Source organism: Phallusia mammillata, chromosome 8, assembly GCF_965637545.1.
Source record: "Phallusia mammillata chromosome 8, kaPhaMamm4.hap1.1, whole genome shotgun sequence".
In the NCBI taxonomy this organism is placed as follows: Eukaryota; Metazoa; Chordata; class Ascidiacea; order Phlebobranchia; family Ascidiidae; genus Phallusia; species Phallusia mammillata.
This window is the reverse complement of record NC_137259.1, coordinates 4,065,814-4,088,207: the sequence shown is the minus strand read 5'-3', so window position 1 is coordinate 4,088,207 and position 22,394 is coordinate 4,065,814. Positions and strand designations below refer to the sequence as shown.

The 22,394-nt window shown below is 37.0% G+C and overlaps 3 protein-coding genes across 5 annotated transcripts; all 3 read right to left on the bottom strand.

The window, feature by feature from the left end:
- Window positions 1–18: 18 nt before the first annotated feature.
- On the bottom strand, window positions 19–7,115 carry LOC145203643 (uncharacterized). The gene is made up of 11 exons (XM_080075905.1): window positions 5,741–7,115; window positions 5,368–5,508; window positions 4,828–4,992; window positions 4,632–4,742; window positions 3,186–3,323; window positions 2,749–2,913; window positions 1,643–1,789; window positions 1,409–1,558; window positions 1,018–1,176; window positions 546–698; window positions 19–114 (listed from the first exon to the last, which is right to left on the bottom strand). The coding sequence occupies exons 1-11, from the start codon at window positions 5,790–5,792 to the stop codon at window positions 20–22; spliced, it is 1,476 nt and encodes a 491-aa protein (XP_079932031.1). The 5' UTR covers window positions 5,793–7,115; the 3' UTR covers window position 19.
- A 1,196-nt stretch (window positions 7,116–8,311) lies between these two features.
- On the bottom strand, window positions 8,312–13,422 carry LOC145203641 (uncharacterized). Its single transcript, XM_080075904.1, has 8 exons — window positions 13,194–13,422; window positions 13,049–13,132; window positions 12,765–12,960; window positions 11,883–12,117; window positions 11,625–11,810; window positions 11,225–11,383; window positions 10,535–10,687; window positions 8,312–9,641 (listed from the first exon to the last, which is right to left on the bottom strand). Exons 4-8 carry the CDS (start codon window positions 12,073–12,075, stop codon window positions 9,547–9,549), a joined length of 786 nt encoding a protein of 261 aa, XP_079932030.1. The 5' UTR covers window positions 12,076–12,117; window positions 12,765–12,960; window positions 13,049–13,132; window positions 13,194–13,422; the 3' UTR covers window positions 8,312–9,546.
- Window positions 13,423–14,559: 1,137 nt separating this feature from the next.
- LOC145203638 (uncharacterized) lies at window positions 14,560–22,180 on the bottom strand. Of its 3 annotated transcripts, none has more exons than XM_080075898.1 (11): window positions 22,073–22,180; window positions 20,359–20,496; window positions 19,755–19,913; window positions 19,542–19,646; window positions 18,836–18,976; window positions 18,187–18,360; window positions 17,997–18,101; window positions 17,650–17,790; window positions 17,069–17,205; window positions 16,868–16,972; window positions 14,560–16,064 (listed from the first exon to the last, which is right to left on the bottom strand). In XM_080075898.1, exons 1-11 carry the CDS (start codon window positions 22,137–22,139, stop codon window positions 15,990–15,992), a joined length of 1,347 nt encoding a protein of 448 aa, XP_079932024.1. In that variant the 5' UTR covers window positions 22,140–22,180; the 3' UTR covers window positions 14,560–15,989. The 3 variants fall into 3 exon arrangements, with proteins under 3 accessions (XP_079932024.1, XP_079932025.1, XP_079932026.1); XM_080075899.1 differs by having other exon boundaries at window positions 17,093–17,205; XM_080075900.1 differs by lacking the exon at window positions 22,073–22,180 and adding an exon at window positions 21,414–21,508.
- Window positions 22,181–22,394: the final 214 nt, after the last annotated feature.

Here is a 22,394-nt window from a genome sequence, read left to right as displayed (position 1 = left end):
ATAGCAACCTTTATAAAGTTTACTGAGAAATTATGGATTGGGTAGCAGAAGACATCACACTTGTAACAAAAATAACCACCAAGCTTGTGACTGGTCTATTGGAACCTCCCATTCCTATAAACACAAAATTGTTGAAGTGCTTGAAATGTTGGATTAGGTCGAACTTACACTGAATCCTAAACAGTCACAGGTGCTTGAGCGTGGTTACGTGTACGCCCTATAGCTTAGATGCTAAAGGCTACAAATTTAGGCGGTACGGAAACATTGTCAAAATAAGGGATATCTCGACATTTTTGAAAAGTGTCAGTGGGGTGTAAAAATTCCTCAAAAACATTTCCACATCTACGCTACTGGGTGTATTAAATTACTCTCATTTTGCAATATAATTGAAAGTGAACTACGACAATTCTCAATTGCGTCTATAATTGTTAACGTAAAGATACTAATAAAAAATAAAGGTACGAGCGCAGAACCGATCAAGAACCACAGCTTTAGTTGCTAATAAATATCCTTTAGAAGTTAACTACAATCGCTCCAATCTTTACCATGGTTGCATCCATCCGAACTGCATGTCTTATTGCATTGCTGATATGTGGTGTCGCCAATCTGGATGTCCGTACACCCTGTTCCAATATCAGTAGTCGAACAGTTTCTCAACATGCTTCGAGGGTAACCTCTACGATTATCGGCAACTCGGTCTATTACAAAAGTACAATATCGTTGCGTAGAAATCTGATATAGTACACTGTTCTATAAGAATTTAATCGGATCTAATATATAAGATCGAATAAGTTCTTTTAACACTTAAAACAGACAAGTTGATCATCTACGAAGAATATCTACCAAAAATCAGAAATTTGAAACAGTGCAATATTCTAGACTAGTCAAATCGAATCCAGAATACCGAATCTTGTACTGTTTTTTACGTCTGCAATGTTTGTGTTCTGCTGATATTTGTCTATTGCAATTTCATGTTATTGCGTCCAAATGAATTGAATTTTGCATAGTTGTACGTACGGGTCAACATTCCAGATCTTCCTTGATCGGTATATACGCAGAACTGGTGATACGGTCGTGTACATGGTGATGCTGGCTGAGGATTGTAAAGACAATCGTCCGATCCTGATGCTATACCACTTGGCGAGCTGGTGCATTGCAAGCATTTGGGTCTGTTTGCTTGATAAGACCAAAATATAAGAATGATCCAACGTTAACATCAGTACAGTGTCTAACAGCGGGATCAAAATCAAAGTATTATAAAAAATATAAAAAAATTAATACGAAAAGATTTACTATGTTGGTATCATTTCATTCATTAAAAAGTAAAAACGCTCTGATTATATTTGATGTCTTAACTGTTTATTGTTCAAAATATAATATTTTTTGTGTTAATTAACCGTTCACTTACGCCACCCATCGTTGCATCCGTGCGTTTGACAAGTTTCTTCACAAGTCGTCACTACACCATTAGAACTTTCAAGTTGGGTATTTGTACATTGTGTTGTCAAAGCCGTGGCTGAACACCCACGAGCTTCAGAAACCAACTGATAACCTTGGACTGCAAAACACAACAATAATAAATAGCTGAAGAAACTGTTTTAACTAAGTAATAAAAGGGTTTCGAAAAATTTCAATGTCTTGCCTTCGTTGTAAGTGATATTGGATTGGAAAGCGGATGAGCGATAAACTACCCTGGAGAAACAATATCCCTGGTCAATTGGACAACGAATTCTTGTACGGCAAGACTGGTCTCTGCAGCAGTACAGTGGACCTGGTGCAGTTCCTTGGGCTAGAGATACAAAAAATACTTTTTCCAAAATTTAACTTTTACTTGTTAAATTATATTGTAAACCAGGGGTCTCCAACCGCATGTGGCCCGCCAGGCAATTTTCCGAGGCCCGCGGCGTTAACAGCAAATAAAAAAATAAATTTATTTCCTGTAAAATTTAAAGGATGTGTTTGTTTTATTCACCTTTCAAGTATTTCACACATTAAATCATATATGACTAAGTTAAAAATACCAAATTTAACCTTTGTGATATATTATTATTATTATTGTGATAAAATAATGCAACCTTATTCATGAAAGCCAACCAACATTTTGTTGACGCTTATGTTGGCCACATTGACTTTTTCAGATGCCTATAGGCCAGTGGTTTCCAAACCATTTCATTTATTTAACAGACGTTTCGTAGTTTTCCGCGGTCCACGATGAATTCAATGCTAAAACAAATTAAACAGCTTAAGCTGCTAAAAGTAACTTAAACTTTCACCACAGTTTTAGGATGTATTTTACCTAAGTATTATCAATTGGTTACGCATATCAATGATCTAAGAGTGGGTTGTGACATCACAGACAAAACTAAGATAGCGAATTATGCGCAAACAATTGCTTTCTTTGTTGATTTTATGAAATAAAAAAGGATTAATGAACACGGAAGAGACCCCTGTTGTAAACAATGGAGACCCCTGTTGTAAACAATGAGCTCACTAAAACTGGCAAGTATAGGTGCTTTTTATGTGATCTATTTCTTTAATAGTTGACGTGGTAATGTTAACGATCACAGAATGTAATTGGTTTAGGAAGTGATATTTAAGAAGAAAATGTTACCAATAAAAACTTGACAGTCTTTAATCCAGTTCAAAGAAGCATTTGCTAATGTGTTTTTGCTTCTTATTTTAGTATTTAGAATAATTGTTAATTTTCTAGAACCTTACCATACCAATATTCTCTTCAAAAAAACTCACGTGTGAACGTATTACAACCGTTGGTAGTACAAGTTCGTGTGCAGGTATATTCGAAGAAACCTCGAAGATTTGTATCTGCTGGCGTTGTGTAAGTGCACTCGTCTTTGGTAACAGATGAAGAACTACTGCAGCCACGAGTTATAAAAGTTCTCACTGCAGCACCATCTGTAAATGTTTTTAATGGTTTATGAAAACATGGAAAAATAGTTCGAAGTATTAATCATAGTTGAAAAAAATCGTAGGCCCATCGCAGACGTACTTATATCGAATTTTTTCAGTAACTTATTTGTTGAAAAGTTCGGTTCGTATGCATTGTAAAAAAAGATCTTTGGTGACAATGTGTTTATACTTATAACAAATAAATTGTCCAGTTATCATACTTCATCTTTACACGTACTCAAATTCACTCCAACAATTGATTGTGATTTGCCCCTTACTTGCATCATATAGAGTTGTTCGGCTTGCTGAGCATTTGTCAAAAGAGGAATCGCTGCAAGGTGTGGAAGGGAGTGCAGCGGAACAGCCAGGAGCTACTGCGTCGTCGCACTGCAAGCAGCTTAGGATTGTTGCTGGCACTGCAAAGATAAAAAAACACTTTTACAACACACGGTTGTATCAAGTAGGGCAGGCCTGCACAACATACGGCCCGCGGGCCGCATGCGGCCCGCGAAAGCTTTTAGTGCGGCCCGCAAGAAGATTTTAAAATACTTTGCATTGAACCAAAAAAACGTTATGCCGCCATGCATTCGATGTTGTGTAATAATAACGTATTGGACCTCTAAATGAGTAATCTTACTTCAGTTCTTGTTTTATTCATTACGAAACAATCCCATCTTTGTTTCACACGCAAAGCTTGGTTATAGCGTTTAGTATCTATAGTAGAGCCTAGTCTAATCTTATGTGCGCGGGCAAGTAGGCTATTATAGGATTGTCCAAAATGGCTGAAAACGAAATGGACAAGCAAATACTTACTTGCAGTGATGAAGACAAAAATAATGTGTCTTGTTTGTCGAAACAAACTTTCTCTGTATTAAACTTTAATAAAAACAAGCAGCGATCTTCACTTGCTGATGGACATTTGGAGGATATTCTAAAAATTTCAAGTTCCAGCCTCGTGCCTGATTACGACGCGCTTGTTGACAACAAAAGATGCAACATCTCTCATTGAATTTTAGTTACAAATCGTGTCCTTTGGGTTGTTGTTGATGCTTAAGAAAATTTATTCGTTCATGTGATATTGTTTGTCAGCGACGAAAGAAAGCTTTTCAGATTTCAAATTTTGCCTTGGTTATAGCAGTTATATCCAGCATGACCGAAAGTTTTTAAAACAGTATAGTGGTACACTTCAATGGAGTTATTATAGACTTGCGGCCCGCGAAACATTTATGTGTTCCGTTGTGGCCCTTGCGTTGTTTTGAGTTGTGCAGGCCTGAAGTAGGGATTCAAACGGTTTGTTATATTGGTTTGGGTTCAGCTTCACTATTTATTGATTTTAGGGGTTCGGGTTTGGTTCAGGTTTTGAAAACAACTATTTTTGGCTTTGTCCGAACCCTTTTGCGGCTTTTAAACCGGTTTAAATTTTATTTTGCTTAATTATAATGCTACACTTATCTACCTGTCCTTATCGAACTTCATTTTGTGGTGGCGAGTGACAAAACAATACAGGATGCATTTTTACCGGTCCGGTTAAGATTCAACACCAAACAAAATATAAGATGCAACTCCGGTTCGGGTAAGGGGAATCGTTATTTACGGTTCGTATTTAGTTCAGGGGAAATGAATTAAACCGGTTCGCGGGTTCGGATTTAGTTTCTTGTCGACTCCGTTGTAAGGTACACCACTGATCATACTAAACGCCAATTTTTAGCACACGTTTTACAAACCTGCATTGCTGCAGTCAGTCCCGTTAAATCCTTTGTCACACACGCAGATGCCTTCAAAATAGTTACAGAATCCATTTCCACTGCATCCAGAAGCGCAAGCCGTAAGATTACCTGTGACGAAAGCTACACGTTTAAATTCTGGTTTAGCTGTCACGCAACTAATATTTTGTGACAAAGTACATCGGTAAAAAATTACTTGCAAGTTGGTTGTTGCAACCATCGGCGCTGCACACTAATGTACATGTTGTTCTTTCAACGAACTGGAAAAAGGAGGATGTGCTAAGATTGGTAGTACACTGAAGCGCATGTGCCACAGTTTCACCACTGTTTCCACAAGCTCTTTCGATTTGCCGAATTACGCCTGTAAAAGATTTAGGCAAACTTAAGTATTATTTAATGTTTTAAATTTTTAAATGACTACATAACAATTTCATTACCCTATGTTAAACAAATCAATTTTTTTGCGGTTGAATAAGGCAATCCTTTGCGGGAATGTGGGCCGCAGTCTATCACACGTAAACCAGAGATGCACAATTTTTTTTTGCTTTTGGTACCCAAATCAAAGTTCCGTATGTCACAAACGCCAACCTCTATGTGTTTTTTAAATAATTATTTGAAGTTTTATTAAACAAAATTTTCTTATCATTTTTCATCTACTTGTGCATGAAAGTGTATTGATTGATTTCAAACTTCAGTCATCAATTAAACTTAATATTGAGATTAAACCATCATTTACCATCTACACTCAAGAATTCTAGGCGACAGGTTGCAGGGAAACTGCAACGTTGAGCCAAACCCATAAAATTGTTGTAACAAGGACTTGGACTGAAACCATCAAACCCGTTCGAATCCTGACACACATAGCAGTCCACCTGACCTGAAAAATTGTGAAACAATAATAAATGCAAATTATTCGTTAATAATAAATTTGTAATGCAATTAGCATCATTCAATCTGTCTTAAATTTCAAAACTCTATTTTCTAACCAAACTAATTAAACCATTATTTAAAAAAAATATTCAAAAAATACACGCATAAAATGCAAATACCTTTATCACGTAGCATTTTCAACAAAAAGTTATAAATAACGAAGTGACATAGAAAATTACCTTGTGCTAGGTGAAATAATAAAGAAACCAACACAACATAAACTAACACCATATTTATTTCCAATGCGGATTTTTCGAAATACTAGCTGAAGCTGTATTATTCCTGCATAAACAATTTACAAGAGAATAACTCAAACACTTATTAGAATATTACATCATAACATAAATTGTTTTGCCCTTTTTGTCAAGCTGATTGTAATAATTTTAGATACAGACATACTTAATTATTTTTTCTTGGCACACTTAAATTTCAGGTTCAAATATTCTTTTAATTTTATTCCAATTCAAATACATAAAGCGTCAAACTATATCACCAAGATCTTGTAGTATCAAATCAACACATTAACTTGCAATACAAATTGCTATAAGTAGTTCTACTCCAGCAGTCTGTACAGTTTTTTTGTGCTACAATGTGGAATTTATAGTCAACGCATATAAAGAAATATCGTTTTGTTCAAAAGCCTTTCTATAACCATGACGATAAAACACATAAGCAAGCAAAAGTGCAGATAAAAATTTGCAACGAGTTAGATCTTCAATCCTATAGCTTACTTTGTATGCTGCACAAACTTTTGAAGATGCAGCTAAACACACATATATCAGCAACTGCCTTTATAGGCGACAAGGTGTACTGGTCTATGTCAAACAAAATGGGATTTCCCAACCGCACATAACACTGTAATCTTGTAAAAGTCCAATGGAGTTATGCATCTAACTTTCTGTTGGTTATCCAAACAAGAAAAATTTTTATGTTAGCCTACGTTTCCATATATAACGTGTGTTTTCAAACTAATTGTAAAATACAAACGCAAGTTTTACATGCAAGTAAATATGTTAGGTTTTTGATTTATTGGTATTCTTAAACGTTGTTAGGTCGGTTTATTTGTTAGGATCCTCAATGCTTAGCGTGTCATCCATAAACAGAACAAACTACAGATACGAAAGACCAATATCAATTTGGAATATTACTATTTACTGTGGTTCATCCCAGACAATTAAGATTAAAGCTATGCTTGCAAAAAGCGATCGTTTTTAAGACGTGGAATTGGCGGGTATTTCCAGAACATTGGAGCAGCTATTTTCGTTCCTGTCTTCGTATTTATACCATTTGCAAGCTGTTGCGTTTTTCCCCTTCCATAAATTCCACTACTTTATCTCACACACACTCTTTCTTTCTTTTTCTCGCTCTGTCACAAACCACCTCTTTTTTTCTTTTCCTTTCTCTCACTCTCTCTTTCACAAACAATCTTCTTTTTCTCTCTCCCTCTCACAATAATGGAGTTTTGATCGAATGTTCGATAAAGCACAACGACATATGACATTTTGAACAGGGTACTCAAATCAGAGTTATAAACAAGCATTTAACACAAAACAAGAAAGCCCGAAAAGTTGGTAAAAAACGTTATGGGATTCAGATAATATTACCTATGATTTGCAATCCAACTTCGTTTTAGTGTTGCGTTTGGTAATGTGTACGTTGTTTTTCACCTCTTCGGTAAGGTATTTCGGTGCATAGTTTTCATTGGTCCTGAAAATCGTTTGACTGTAAGGAACATACTTTAGACATTTTAGTAAGCACACAGTTACTCACCTCAGGAACAGATTTGCAATAACTAAAACAACAGTGTTATACCTTAATCTTGCTTTTGTGTTTCTTACGATCATAGTCTTGAAATGGGAAATCTCATCAAAATGGAATGAGTAATGTTCCAATACTTTAATTGGCAGATCAACGACAATGTTTAAAAACTGTTCGCATTTTAGTTGTACAATTTACCTGGTTAGAGCAAAATATATGCTTGACAGTTTTATATCCCATTCACATTAACAATGGCCTCAGTAACCAACCTTTAAAAGTCGGCACACCACGCGAAGAAACTCTCATTATAGCATTGGTTTTGATTCCACACTTATTGCATGCTTAAGTTTTGGTTACCTCATTTATTACCTTACGGTTTGAAGAGCAACTTAATTGTAGGCTTTCCGAATCATATAAAGTGCTTGGTACACACACAAAACAACAGTTCAAAATACCTGGTTCCAGCCCTGTAAAAAACACTCTAGAGTCTAGACTCTGCCACAACGTCTGCCGAATCGGTTATCTTAATTACTAAACGCAGTGCGTCTCTGAAGTTTGTTCTTCCCTTGAGCAATTCTCGCGCAGCAATATTTGTCCTTTAAAGGCCAGTAGGCAGATAAAAATGTACAGTATAGTGTTTTTACTTTGCTTTCTTTTGAAATTGGTTTGGTTCTATAGTGCTAGTACTGGCACGACTACTTTAGTTTCTTCTATGGTATGATGGGATCACAATTAGAAAAAATCATAGTTAATCACTAAAGAACAGACGTTACATTTTGCTTTTATAAATTGCCCACTATACTGTTTTTTTTCTTTGGTTGGGAACACTATAAACGGACTTGAAGTTTTGTCTAAAATGAATGCACATATCTGTGAAACGAAGATGAGTTTCGATACCGGATAAAAACGTTACATATAGTATGAAAACACTACACTACTGCTACAAGATCAGAAATCGGAATAAAAAATTAGCGGCTGAAAGTACGCCAATGTAACATGTGATTCAAATTTATTAAAATATCCTTGTACATAAGGGTGATTGTAGCCTTTATGATTCTAGTTTATTGTATACAAAGTGACACGTGATAAAGAAGTCGGGGATCCCGCTGGAGAAGCGAGTGGCGCGAAGGGCAACGTGACTGGGTGTGGCAACATGGGTGGAAACCAGCTGGTTGAATAATATAGGTAGGTAAACAACAACCACCAAAAAGAAACCCTACCCAACATCGTGAGATGTTGAATGATCGCGATACAGAAATTAAGGGGGAAATAAAATAGGACACTGTATATGTTACCCGAATATTCCCACGAATAAGATCAAATAACATCTCACGAGGTTGTTTCATAAATTAAAAGAAAGTGTGCGCCAGTAAGCGAATGCGAAAAGGAAAGCAAGAAAGGAACGAATATGTTAATAAATAAATAAATTAGTACGCATAAATTTTACTTCAATATATTCATTCATGTTAACGTACAAAACAAGTAATGATAAAATACAACAAAAAGTGCTTAAAAAGAATCAAGTCAGGACATTTTTGGGGTCAGTACTCTTGTTATCCTTGGGTTTGGGTTCCTCATCAGGAAAAAGTTTGAACTGTTTGATTTTTTTTATTTGTAATTTTTGATTTCAGTTAGGAAGTACTCAAAGCAGCAATGCCTGTCTTGTCGCGAAACACCAAGAATTATAATTAAAAAAACAAAGCAGTGCACAAAAAACAGTTGTTCAAAGTGATTTACATTTAGTGAACTGGCTCAGGAAAATCGTTTTGACGTGGTGCTTGGTGATTAATAAAGCAATCAGCATTAAATATGCGAGGTGACCTACACCAGGACAACAAACTAACGTGTAAGTGGACATCAAAATAAAACAATGTCCCTGAGCATAGAAATACGTGGTAAATTGCTTAGACGAGTGTATTGGCATTGTGCTTTATGGTCGTCAATGTGCAGTAAACATCATAAGAGACATTGATCTAGTATGCAAGTGGACACCATTAATTTAGATGTGAATTGTTATAGCAAAAGTAGTCAATACGAATTCCCAGCGCCAATAACACATTGTTTTACATCAACACTTTTGCCGTGATTCATAGAATAGTGCCATTTGGCCACAAAAACAGAAAAGAAAAAGTTTAAAAAATGTTTATTTAAACAGTTTTGTTACTTCACTTCCATTAGAAAGAGCATGATAAAGTTATTTTATTTTACATGGCAACCTTTACCGAACTTATTGAGAAAATATAAACTGGGCAACATAAGCCATCACATTTGTAGCGAAGAGTACCACCAAGCTTGTGACTGGTCTACTGGAACCTCCCATTCCTATAAACACAAAATCGTATCAATTTTTTGAAAGTTCACTGATTTAGGTCAGACTTAGGCCTAATATTTTAAGTCACTTAACTATGGTTAGGCCTACGTGTACACGGAAGTATGAACTGTAGAAAGATACAAGCAAAAGTGCCGAAATAAAGGATAGTCTACTTCCCCTAATGATCAAACGTTTTAAAACAATATATCCAACTTTATTTGTTCCGGGCAATTAAAAATCGTTAACTTACTACGCAAGCCAGTGCGTAGCGCTTTCGTTGTTAGTAACGTTGTTAGTTGTTACTACCTTTATAACCTATGAAGTGTTGGTTGTGGCTATGCGACCGAGCAAGTATTGATATGAAACTGGCTTAAGTTTTTTGCCATTTACAAGTCTACGTTCAAGTTTGCGAAGTGATTTTTTGAACGTTTTCAATGGCGCTTTTGAATTGTACTTTTTAAGCTGAAATTTCTGAAACAGACAGGGTGACTGTACATTGTTTTCAACCGTGAGACAGTTTTCTTCCTAAAAGTTATACCGCATTCACTTTCTAGTTTGTATAGCAACTTAATGCAATTATCCTTGATAGTTTGTATAGCAACGTTCGAAACTTTCGGACAATGCCTTGTCATGCATAAGTATCAGATATTTTACAGTATTTAGTTTCGATTCTCACATTTTGGATATTGAAAAGAAAATTGACGTTGTCATCAAAAACGTGTTTCCTAATTTATTGAAATTTACTTCATCTGCTTTTATCAGTCAACATAGACCAGGGGAACCAGGAAATACTTACTGTTGAAGAGATACCAGCGCTTTAATTGATTACAAATCGGTGCTTTAAACGGCTACGTTTATTCATTCAAACGACAATTAATCAGAAATAAAACGCTCGCATTTTTACCATGGTTGCATCCATCCGAACTGCATGTCTTATTGCATTGCTGATAAATGGTGTCGCCTATCTTGACATCAGCACACCCTGTTCCAATATCAGTTTTCGAACAACTTCTCGACATGCTACGAGGGTAACCCCTACGATTATCGGAAAGTCGATCTATTAAAAGAAATGCAAAATGGTTGCGTATACATCTGATATGGTACACTGTTCTAGAAGAATTTAATCGGATCCGAAATACAGTAACTTTTAAATGGCACATTATTCTAGAATCGTTCCCAAAAATCAAAAATACGGGAACCATTTTTGTTTTTGACTTCTAAATTTTTGTCTTAGTCTTGCTCATGTTTATCGAATACAATTTAATGTTATTTTGACGGAATGTGTTAGAGCAACTTCTGTGAATTATTATTAGATCAGCATTTGGTTAGATAACGTTACAAAACGATTAAACAATTTCGTGTAAACAATTGGTAAACAATTATAATGTGATAAAAAATCTTCGCAAACGCATTAAAAACCAAATCCACCTATATCTGCTTTATATTGACCTTTTGAATTTGGATACGGATTCGCTATTCTAAATTCCCCATACCTAACTAGTGGTAAAAGCAATGCGGATATAAGGCATGCACAGAACCGTTTAGGATTTGCCAAGTACAAAAAAATTGCATTGATGAATCAACTTGTACGTACAGGTCATCAGTCCAGATTTTCCTTGCTCGGTATACACACAGAACTGGTAAGATGGGTGTGGACATGATGATGCTGGTCGAGGATTGTAAAGACACTCGTCCGATCCTGATGCAATTTTACCTGGCTGGCTGATGCATTGCAAGCATTTGGGTCTGTTTGCTGTGATGATAATAACAACATGTAATTATTAGTTTTTTTACAACACGATCAAAACCAAAGCAAAGTTGAATATTGGGTTTAATAGAAATCGTTTGCTGACACATCATAATAATAATACAGGCAGTTTTTAACACGGAAGAAGTTTGGTTTCTTCAAACTACGTAGTGTTTTTTTGTATTTTCAACAAAAGTTTCACAAGTTTTGTATTACGAATATTTTTGTGTTAATTGGGCCCACTTACGCCATCCATCGTTGCATCCGTTGGTTTGACAAGTTTCTTCGCAAGTTGTGACTACACCTTTGGTCCGCGTAGATTTTGTGCAATGCGATGTTAATGCTTTGGATGTACACCCTCGATCATCAACATTGCCTGATGGTGTCCGATGAGTTGGCCGCAACCACTCATAGTTCGACCACTGATGAGAGACTGCAAAACAACAACAACAACAAATTTGACCGTTTTTCTTGTAAAAAGTTTTGAAGTGTTTAATAATCTTACTTTCATTATAGGTGACTTCGGTTTCAGAAGCGGATGGGCTATACTCCACCCTGGAGTAACAATATCCCTGGTCATTTAGACAATCAATTGTTCCAGTGCAACTCTTGTCTGTGCAACAGTATAATGAGCCTGATACAGTTTCTGGTGCAAGGTTGTAAAAGAACGCGATAAACACAACTGAAGCTAAATTCATTTTATTTCCAATGTGGATTCAAAATAAAACTTAAACCGTATCCTGTAAATACAAAACACGTTTTAGGAACATAACGTAACCTACAGTGACCTAAATCGTTTTTTGTTTCTATGCTGTTAGTGCTTGTGCTTTTTAAAAGTTAGAATCCTAAAGCTAAATGTCTAGAAAAGACCTGACTGCAATCTAAAAAAATTGACTTCCTTAATGGTCAATTGGAAAAGGCCTGGCGAATAGAGAAGACCTGACGTGAAGCAATGTTGATTACTGAAGACCTGACTTGAGTGATTGTTAGTTGGTAGCCCTGAATTTCACTTTCGTGGTATTCGATTTGGAAAGGCCTGACTACAATAGAGACAGTCTGACTTTAATATGATTGTCGATTAAGGAAGACCTCACGTAGGCGATTGTTGATTGGGAAAGGAATGACTTTTAGTTTCGTCTGTCATTTGCGAAACGACTCCAAAAGAAAAGCCCTGGCTTCCGTGATTGTCGACTACACACTCCTCTGCCTTATTCTTTTATTTTCTTTTCTCTCTTTCTCTCCAAGCGTAGTAATCGTACAAGTTAGTCCCAAGTTTTACAAACTTTGGCAAAAAATGTGAAGTTATAGAGAGTTATTCAACAAGACCACAAAATCTTCATAAATGTATTGCTATAAACAAAATGAAAAGTACATTGTGCAACCACACCCGACAAAGAGTTGTTAATGTATCTCCACGTCAGGGTTCGTTTAGTTCGAAACAGTTACTGCTAATCTTCACTCCGGTTGAGAATAATAACCCGAAGGCGAATGTAAAATTATCCTGAAGTACAGGACTAGTATATGTTTTTGATTTCCATTTTTGTTACGATTTGAAATTTGCTTGTTCGATCTTTCATACAGATCTAAAAACCAAAAAAATACACCTAAACTAACAGCAGAAAATCCTTTGCTGTTCGTTATGAGGCGCTGATAATATTAAGTGGTCCTTACCAACGATTTGCGACCCAACTTTATCAGTACACGTTGTTTTTCAGCTCTTCGATAGATAATTTCAGTGTTTAGTTTCCGTTGGTCCTGAAAATCATTTAACTGTAAGGAACATACTTCAGACATTTCAGAAGATACAGTTACTCACCTTAGGAACAAGAGTTGCAACGTATACCTTACACATGCTTTCTTACAATCACAGCGTAGGACTGGGAAACGTCATAAAAACGGAAAGAGTACTGATCCAATACTTGAATTGGCAGTTATACAACAATGCTTTAAAAAAACTGTTCGCAGTTGATTTTGATTCTAGGCTTTACTATATGCTTTACCCAACGTTTTGTATAGTAATATAATTGTAAGCTTTCTGATTCATATAAAGTTCTTGATAAACACACACAAAAATCAGATCAAAATGTTTGCACTTAGTTCCAGCTCAGTAAAAAAACTTTAGACTATGCCACAGCGCGCAAGTCATGTTTTGCTTCTAATTACCCAATCGGTTACTTTAGTTGCTAAACGCAATGCATTTGTTCCTCCCTTGAGCAATTCTCGCGCAGTAAGATTTGCCCTTAAGGCCGACAAGCAGAAAAAATGTACAGTATAGTGTTCTTAGTTTGCTTTCTTGTGAAATTAGCTTGGATCGTTAGTGCTAGCAGTACTGACCACTTTCGTTTATTTTATGTTTTTATGGGATTCTATTTTTATATCGCTTTGTGCATTTCAATTCTTGTACCCTACCTCAGTGGATCGGCAATCGCCGGTCCGAGACGAATTTGTTACCGGGCCGTATTATTTTTCAGGCTAAATGCTTTAAAAACATTGTACCCATGTATTCCGGCGATGATAAACTTAATTATGAGTTTTCGTTTTTAAATATGTAGTTTTTCAAGGCCGGTCCGCGATAAAATTTTAATCGAGCCCTACAGAAAAAAGGTTGCCGACCCCTGCCCTACCTGATATTTTGTTTTTAATTTCTGGAACATCACAATTTAGTTGCCCACTGCAGTTAGTCTACTCTTAAGCTTGCTCTGTCCGCAGACGAAATTCAGTGTTTGACTGAAAGAACAAACGTTACATTTTGCTTTAGAAGTGCATTCCAATTCGCCTACTTTACGTTTTCCTTTGGTTGCTTTTGCTGCTAAAATCCTGAATACCAGTGGTAAAACTGAATAGTGGATACAATAAAATTCAAACGGCAAAGTAAATTTGTAACAATCTAACTCATTCTAGAACCAACTGTTGCCTTTCCTGTCTTCTTTTTTTTCACGGGGTTCGAACCCAGGACTCTCCCGGGGACGAATCCCGATCAAGGTTTTTTTATGTCTGTATGTGGGTCAGGCGCGCCAGACCATTCGGCCAAGTACCTGCCCCTTTCCGCCTTATGTCGAAGGGTCGCTGCAGCGACAACATTTCGATACCGGACAAAAAACGGTAGGTATAGTATATGAAGACACAACACTAGTGACACAGGATAACAAATCGGCTTCAAAAACTTCGAAAATAAAACAACGTAACACGTAATTCAAATTTATTAAAACCTCAAATCATTTATCCTTTTGCATGAGGTCGATAAGCTGGATGAATCTATTTCTAGTTTACAGTATACGCTGTAACAGGTGGCAGAGAAGTCGGGGATCTCGCTGGAGAAGCGAGCGGCGCGAAGGGCAACGCGACTGGGTGTGGCAACACGGGTGGATACCAGCCGGTTGAATAATATAGGTAGGTAAACAACAACCACCAAAAAAGAAACCCTACCCAACATCGTGAGATGTTAAATGATCGCGATACAGAAATGGGGGGGGGGAAAACAGGACACCGTACATGTTACCCGAATAATCCTACAAATAAGATCAAATCACATCTCACGAGGTTGTTTCATGAATAAAACGAAAGTATGCGCCAGTGAGCGAATGTGAAAAGGAAAACAGTGAAGGAACGAAAAAGTTAACAATAAAAAACAAGTACGCATAAATTTCACTTCAATATATTCATTTATGTTTACGTACAAAACAAGTGATGATAAAATACAACAAATAGTGCTCAAAAAGAACCAAATCTGTACATTTTCTTGGGTCAACACTTTAGTCTCCTTGGTTTCGGATACTTCACCCAGGAAAAGTATGAACTGTTTGATTAAAGTTAGAAAATATTCAAAGGAGCAATGCCTGTTTTTTTGTACGACACAAAGAATTAGAATTTTGCAACAAAGTAATGCACAAACAACAATTGTTTAGAAGTGATGTACAGTACATTCAGTGAACGGGCTCAAGAAAAGTGTTTTGACCTTGTCCTTGGTGATTAGTAAAGCAATCGGCATTAGATATGCAAGTGGGCAACAAATTAACATGTAAGTGGACTCAACAAAAATGCAAGGCTCCAGAAAATAGAACTACGGTGTAAATTGAACGCTGCCTTTTAATGTGACTCCGGGAATCGAGATTCAAACATCGACAAACGTTACAGTGATTTAAATAAAGTGTATTGGCATTGTGCTTGATGGTCGTCAATGTGCAGTGACCATCAAAAGATACATATAAGTGGTATGCAAGTGGACACCAACTTTTTTTCATGGGGTTCGAACCCAGGACACTCCCGGGGACGAATCCAGATTAGGGTTTTTTATGTCTGTATATGGGTCAGGCGCGCTGGACCATTCGGCCAAGTGGATACTAACTTAATTTAGACATGAATTGTCACAACAAAAGTAGTCAACACGACTTCGCAACGCCAATAATAAACTGTTTTACATCAACACTTTTGTTGTGATTCATAGAATAATAAGAGAAGGTAACAAAAACAAAAAGAGAAGGTTTCAAAAATGTTTGTTGCAACAGTTTTTTCACCTCACTTCCATTAGAAACTGTATGATAAGGTTGTTTAATTTTACATGGCAACCTTTACCAAACTTATTGAGAAACTATCAACTGGGTAACACAAGCCATCACACTTGCAGCAAAGAGTAACACCAAGCTTGTGACTGGTCTACTGGAACCTCCCTTTCCATTTTCTTCCATTCCTATAAACACAAAATCGTGTCAGTGCTTTAAAATTGCATTTATTTCGGTCAAACTTAGACCAAATATTTTAAGTCACTCAACTATGGTTAGGCATACGTGTACACCCCGAGTGAGTATGATATTGTGTAATATTGTTACTAAGTTTGTGCTGCACCCTTTCTTCCGGCACCTGAAACTATTCAACAGGTTTTTTTGGTGTTTTTTTTTCTGTTGAACCCTACCGGCTTATGCTAACACAGATAGCTTTAAGGCCCCAACTTGACTGGTTCCACCAACGTAATTCCAGTCTCGATGTCCACATGAGCCAATCTCACCCTTCAATGAGCTGCGGCGCGTTTACGATAAAGTCTACCAATTGTTCCCTCATTGATATTGTCGCGCTTTATAACGTCTTACCATTGCGCAGATCTTTCCGGATTGGTGACTGATTAAGCACAATTGTGCCGGTATGAATTGATTCACTCAGCGAAATAAACTCAACCCAACCGCAACTCAACAGCTTACTTATGAATACCTTACTCAAAAATTAGTTTTTTTACTGTAGACCGAATGTAGCAACAATACAAAATAAATTACCTTTGGTGGTTAAAGAACGCGCCAAGAAAGCTAATGCCATATTCATTTCCTAGGCGGTTTAAAAATACAAACTAAATCTTTATGGTGTAAAAAACGAAATTAAAAATGCAAGAAATACACTGCAAACACGTTTTAGGAATATACCGAACACACTATAACCTAAATTGATTTCTTTTTTCAAACGAAAACACCACTTACATGCTCAATGCTTTTATGTTTAACGAACCTGCAATACTGCAGTCAGTCCCGGTAAATCCATCGTTACACACGCAGATGCCCTCAATACATTTTCCGTTTCCACTGCAACCCAACGCACAATCCCTAAGACTACCTGTAACAGAAGGGCAAAAGTCTAAATTCTGAGATATCTTTAACGCATCTAAGTTTTGTGTATCAATAAACAATGTGGTCAAAAAGTGCTGCACACAGATGTGCATGTTGTTCTTTCAACCGATGAGTAGTATGAGTCGTATAAGTCGTAAGAAGAACTGATAGAACAGTCAAGTGCATGTGCCTCTGTTTCACCACTTTTTCCACAAGCTCTGCTAATTTGTTGAATAGAACCTTCAAACAATTTAGATAAACAAGAATGTTATTTTATGTAAAATCATTTCCAGTGGCATAAATTGTCTTCGCGGCCGCAGGTTGTGCACCCCAGGGTTGTAAACGGACCCGAAACCCGGCCCGAACCCGTATTGTTTATGGGAAGCCCGTTTAGACTCGAAAGTAAAATTGACAGGCGGATACATTAAAGCCTGAGAAATGACAACCAACACAATTAGACGATCGGTCTCAAACAAGACGTTTTAGGGCTGTTTGACATTAGGTTAGGTCCAGCAACTGGCTACTAAGCTTGTTAAATTTATTTAATAAAATACTGACCCAGAGTGTAAAGTCGGGCCCGAATCAAGCTCGTTTTTTTTGAGAAACCCAAGCCCGAACCAGGATCGACCCAAACCCGGCCCGACTTACAACTCTCGTGCACCCCTGACGTAAACCATCATTTACCTTGTTTAGTTACGATTTCGAGGCGACAGGTTGAAGGCCACATACAAGATTGAATCACGCCCGTGGGATTGTTGTAACACTGATCAGGGTTAAAATCATTCAACCCGCTATAATCCCGGCAAACATAGCAGTCCACAGTAACTGAAAAAGACATTTAAACAACAATAATTTAAAATTGTAATGCATAATAGTTAGTGTGTTACTCTGGTTTTTGTCTTACAACTCAACAAGAAACTAAACTGAAAACACGTTTTAAGAACATACTGTAACCCACTTTAACCTAAATTGACTTCTTTTTTCAGACGAAAACACCACTTAATTGCACAATGCTTTTATGTCTAACGAACCTTTATTACTGCAGTCAGTCCCGTTAAATCCATGGTGACAAATGCAGATGCCTTCAACACATTGTCCGTTTCCACTACAACCCAAATCACAATCCGTAAGATCGCCTGTAACAAAAGGCACACTTTAGGCAAATGTCTAAATTCTGGGATAGCTTATACGCAATCAAAAACCGAAGTGGTAAAAACTTACTTGCAAGTTGGTTGTTGCAACCATCAATGCTGCACACAGATGTACATGTGGTTCTTCTGGCCGATGAGTAGTATGAGTAGTATGAGTCGTAAGATGAACTGATAGTACAGTCTAGTGCATGTGCCTCTGTGTCACCCCAGTTTCCACAACCTCTGCTAATTTGCTCAATAGACCCTGGAAAAGATTAAGATAAACCTGACTATTATTTTAGTCTTAAATCATCGAAAAATAAATATCATCTGACAAAACAACATTTCAATGAATTTTATTTTTGGTGGAACAAAACAATGTTTTGGTGAAATGTGGGCCATGGTTTGTCGCTTAGTAAATCAAGAGTGCAAAATCTTTTTGCTACAACGGTCTCTTCACCGTTTCGTATTTAATAAAACGACCACCAAATGACTCAACTTCCTAGTGCCTGAAAGTGTGCACACAATCAATGTACAGAAGTATGTCACGTAAAGCTACTGGAACTGCGGAACAAAATCTTTTAGCCCCACAGAATTCTTTAAGACCATGTTTTTGATGTTGCAAGATTTTAGTCAATATAAGACCGCAATTACATATAGTTTGATATACAAGTTAACAATCGCTTAAATTTGTCTTTGCGGTCGCAGGCTGTGCACCCCTGATGTAAACCATCAATTACCATGTTCAGCTACGATTTCGAGGCGACAGGTTGCAGGCCGCGTGCAAGCTTGAATCATGCCCGTGGGATTGTTGTAACACGGATCAGGGTTAGAGTCATCAAGCCCGCTAGAATCCTGGCAAACATAGCAGCCCACTGGAACTGAAAAAATTGTTAAACAAAATTATTTTAAAAATTGTAATGCATAATAGTAAGAGTTACTCTGATTTATGTATACATTTCTGTTTTCTAACAAACATTTTTTTTTAAATATACACACAAAAATCCGAACATTTGTTTTTGTGCCATTTTTTGTGTTATATAGTACAACCACATGTATTTTTTTCTGTTAAACCCTATACCCTCTTATTCTGACACGGATAGCTTTTAGGTCCACCAACGTGATCCCAGTGTCGATGTCCAAATGCGCCAACCTCACCTTTAAATGTGCGCCCTTGCCGCATAACGCTTAGAGTAATGGTGGAGCTGCAGCGCGTTTATCATCTATACAGCAATTGTGCCCTCGAAAATATTGTCGCGCTTTATAACGTCTTAACTTTAATATGAGGTTTTAGAATATAAACTAAAGCTGTATGCTGTAAAAAACAAACTGCAAGAAAATAAACTGCAAACACGTTTTAGGAACATACCGAACCCACTATAATCTGAATTGATTTTTTTAGACGAAAACACTACGTAATTGCACAATACTTTTGTTTTAACGAACCTTGATTGCTACAGTCAGTCCCGTTATATCCATGGTCACATACGCAGATGCCTTCAACACATTTTCCGTTTCCACTACAATCCAAAGCACAAATCTTAAGACTACCTGTAACAAAAAGCACACTTTGGGTTTTGGGCAAACCTCTAATATCTGGGATAGGTTTAACGCATTTAAGCTTTGTATCAAAAATACAGTGGTAAATAGCCTGTTTACTTGCAGGTTGGTTGTTGCAACCATCAGTGCTGCACACAGATGTACATGTTGTTCTTTCAACTGATGAGAAAAAGTAAGGGGAACTGGTAGTACACTGGAGCCCATGTGCTACGGTTTCACCACTATTTCCACAAGCTCTGCTAATTTGCTGAATAGATCCTGGAAAAGTTTAGATAAACTTGACTATTATTACAAATTTTAAATAATAAAAAACAACTATAAACTGACTATAGCCCGGTACAACAAACTTTTTTTTGGTGGAACACAACAATGATTGCAAAAATGTGGGCCACAGTTTGTTACTAAGCAAACCTGGGGTGTACAATCTCTTTGCTCTGATCAGAGCCGCGTCACCGTCATATTTTACCAACGGCCGCCAAGTGTCATAACACAATCAACATACAAGAGTATGTTGCGTAAGTTTACTGGGTCTGCTGGGCAAAACTTTTGGGCCCCACAGAATCCTTTAAAAACAGTTAATAAGTTAGAAAAGTTTTAGTGAATATAAGACTGTCATTACATACACTTTGATATACAAGTTAACAGTCGGATAAATTCGTCTCGTGGTCGCAGGTTTACACCGCTGGCGCAAACCATCAACTACCTTCTTCAGATACGATTTTAAGTCGACAGGTTGAAGGCGAAGTACAGGTTTGATTTGTGCCAATAGGCGTGTTGTAACACGGATCAGGGTTGTAATTCATCCCGCTATAATGGTGGCAAACAAGGCAATCCACCTGACCTGAAAAATATGTCAAACAACAATTTTAGTTTGCAATGTACAATAGTGGCAGTTGTTCTGGTTTACATATGTACCTCAATTCTAACAAACAATATGAAATGCAAATCATTTTTTTAACTATAAACATGAAAATGCAAATATGAATAACCTAATTATTTACTTATTCAAATACCTAAATTACTTACTGACTACTTACAAATACGTTTTTAATGACTGGTTTTATACCAAGAAAACATATGACATTACCTTGTGCCAGGTGAAAAAAGAATGTAAACAATACAACATAAACTAACACCATATTTATTTCCAAAGCAGTTTGAAGTTACAAACTGAAACTGTAGAAACAATCTACATAAAATTGAACTGCAAACAGGTAGGAATATAACGTAATCCACTTAAATCGTTTTATTTCAAATAATGCTTGTGGTTTTGTAAACATTTGAAGCTTACAGCTAAACTGCAACAAAGAAGGCCTGACTTTAGGCATCGTTGCCTTGTAAAGGTCTGACTTGGGTGGTTGTTTGTTGAGATTGACGTTTGTGATTTTCGATTAGGAAGCGCGTGAATGCAATTAAAAAGTCCTGACTTCCTTGATTGTCGATTGGGAAAGACCTGACTGCAATAGAGAAGGCCTGGTTGCCGTGACTTGAGTGATTGTTAAATGAGAAAGGTTCGAATACAATAGAAAAGACCTTACTTCCTTGATGGCAAATTAGAAATGACCAGACTTGTTGATAAATGAAGCATCAATGCATTTATGATTGTCGATTGAGGAAGACTTGACGTAGGTGATTGTTGATTGGAAAAAGAAATGATCTTTAGTTTCATCTGTCATTTGCGAAACGACTGACTGCAATAAAAAGGACCCGACTTCCGTGATTGTCAAATGGTACCGACTGTACTCTCCTCTGTCTTACCTTGGTCAAAATGAAAGGTTGCCAAAATGAAGAGACCAATGGGGCGGAAGCCAACACTACATTTAGCCTACTTAAGAAGGCATGAATTTCTGCAGAAACGGCTTAAAAGTAAATCGGTCACCCAATATAAAATAGAATTCGAGTGCCATAGTGTATCCTTCTGTAAAGTTAGGTATGGCCTAAATCAGGGGTCGGCAACCCTATTTCTAACGCGGACCGATTTCAAAACCGAAATTTTATCGCTGACCGGCCATCAAAAAACTACAAATATTTAACAATGAAAACTCACAAAACAGTTCATTTGCCCAGAGATACTTGAGCAAAACGTTTTAAAGCAGAGGTTCTTAACCAGGGGTTCACGCACCCCCAAGGGGTCGGATCGGTACAGGGCCGCGGCCCGGCGGTTGCCGACCACTGTCCTAAATGATGCACCACATTTTAACTAGGTCAGGGGTCACTTAACTTTAAGACTGGACCGCCAAAGATCATTCTACAATCTTATTCGTTGTCTGACCATGCGCCTCTTTGAGTGTTCTCTATATCGAGCAATTCATTTTTTTGTGTTTACTGAGATAGTCATTATTATTAAGATGGTTACAGATGCAAATGTTTTGACAACGTAAGATATGAAAAACTCGGCAAAAACCAACAATACGTACCAATTTCTTGAAAATCCAGGTCCAATGTAAATTGATCAACGCATTTCGACCAGGACAATTGATACATCGCAAAGGCCAAATTTAACAGTTAAAGCTGAGCAATTTCAAAAAGCTACACACAAATACGACGTAAAGTTACTACAAACTTCCAAACGACAGCAACTGAGCAACAGATTGATAGAACTAAACATGAAAATCAAACCTTTGTATTTTTTTAACTAAGCACTTTTTAGCATTACAAGAAATATGGACCACAAACCGGTTAAAAGTCGCAGGCGAACCGCACTTATTCTGTTACTCATGGTGTTGAACACGCAATGAC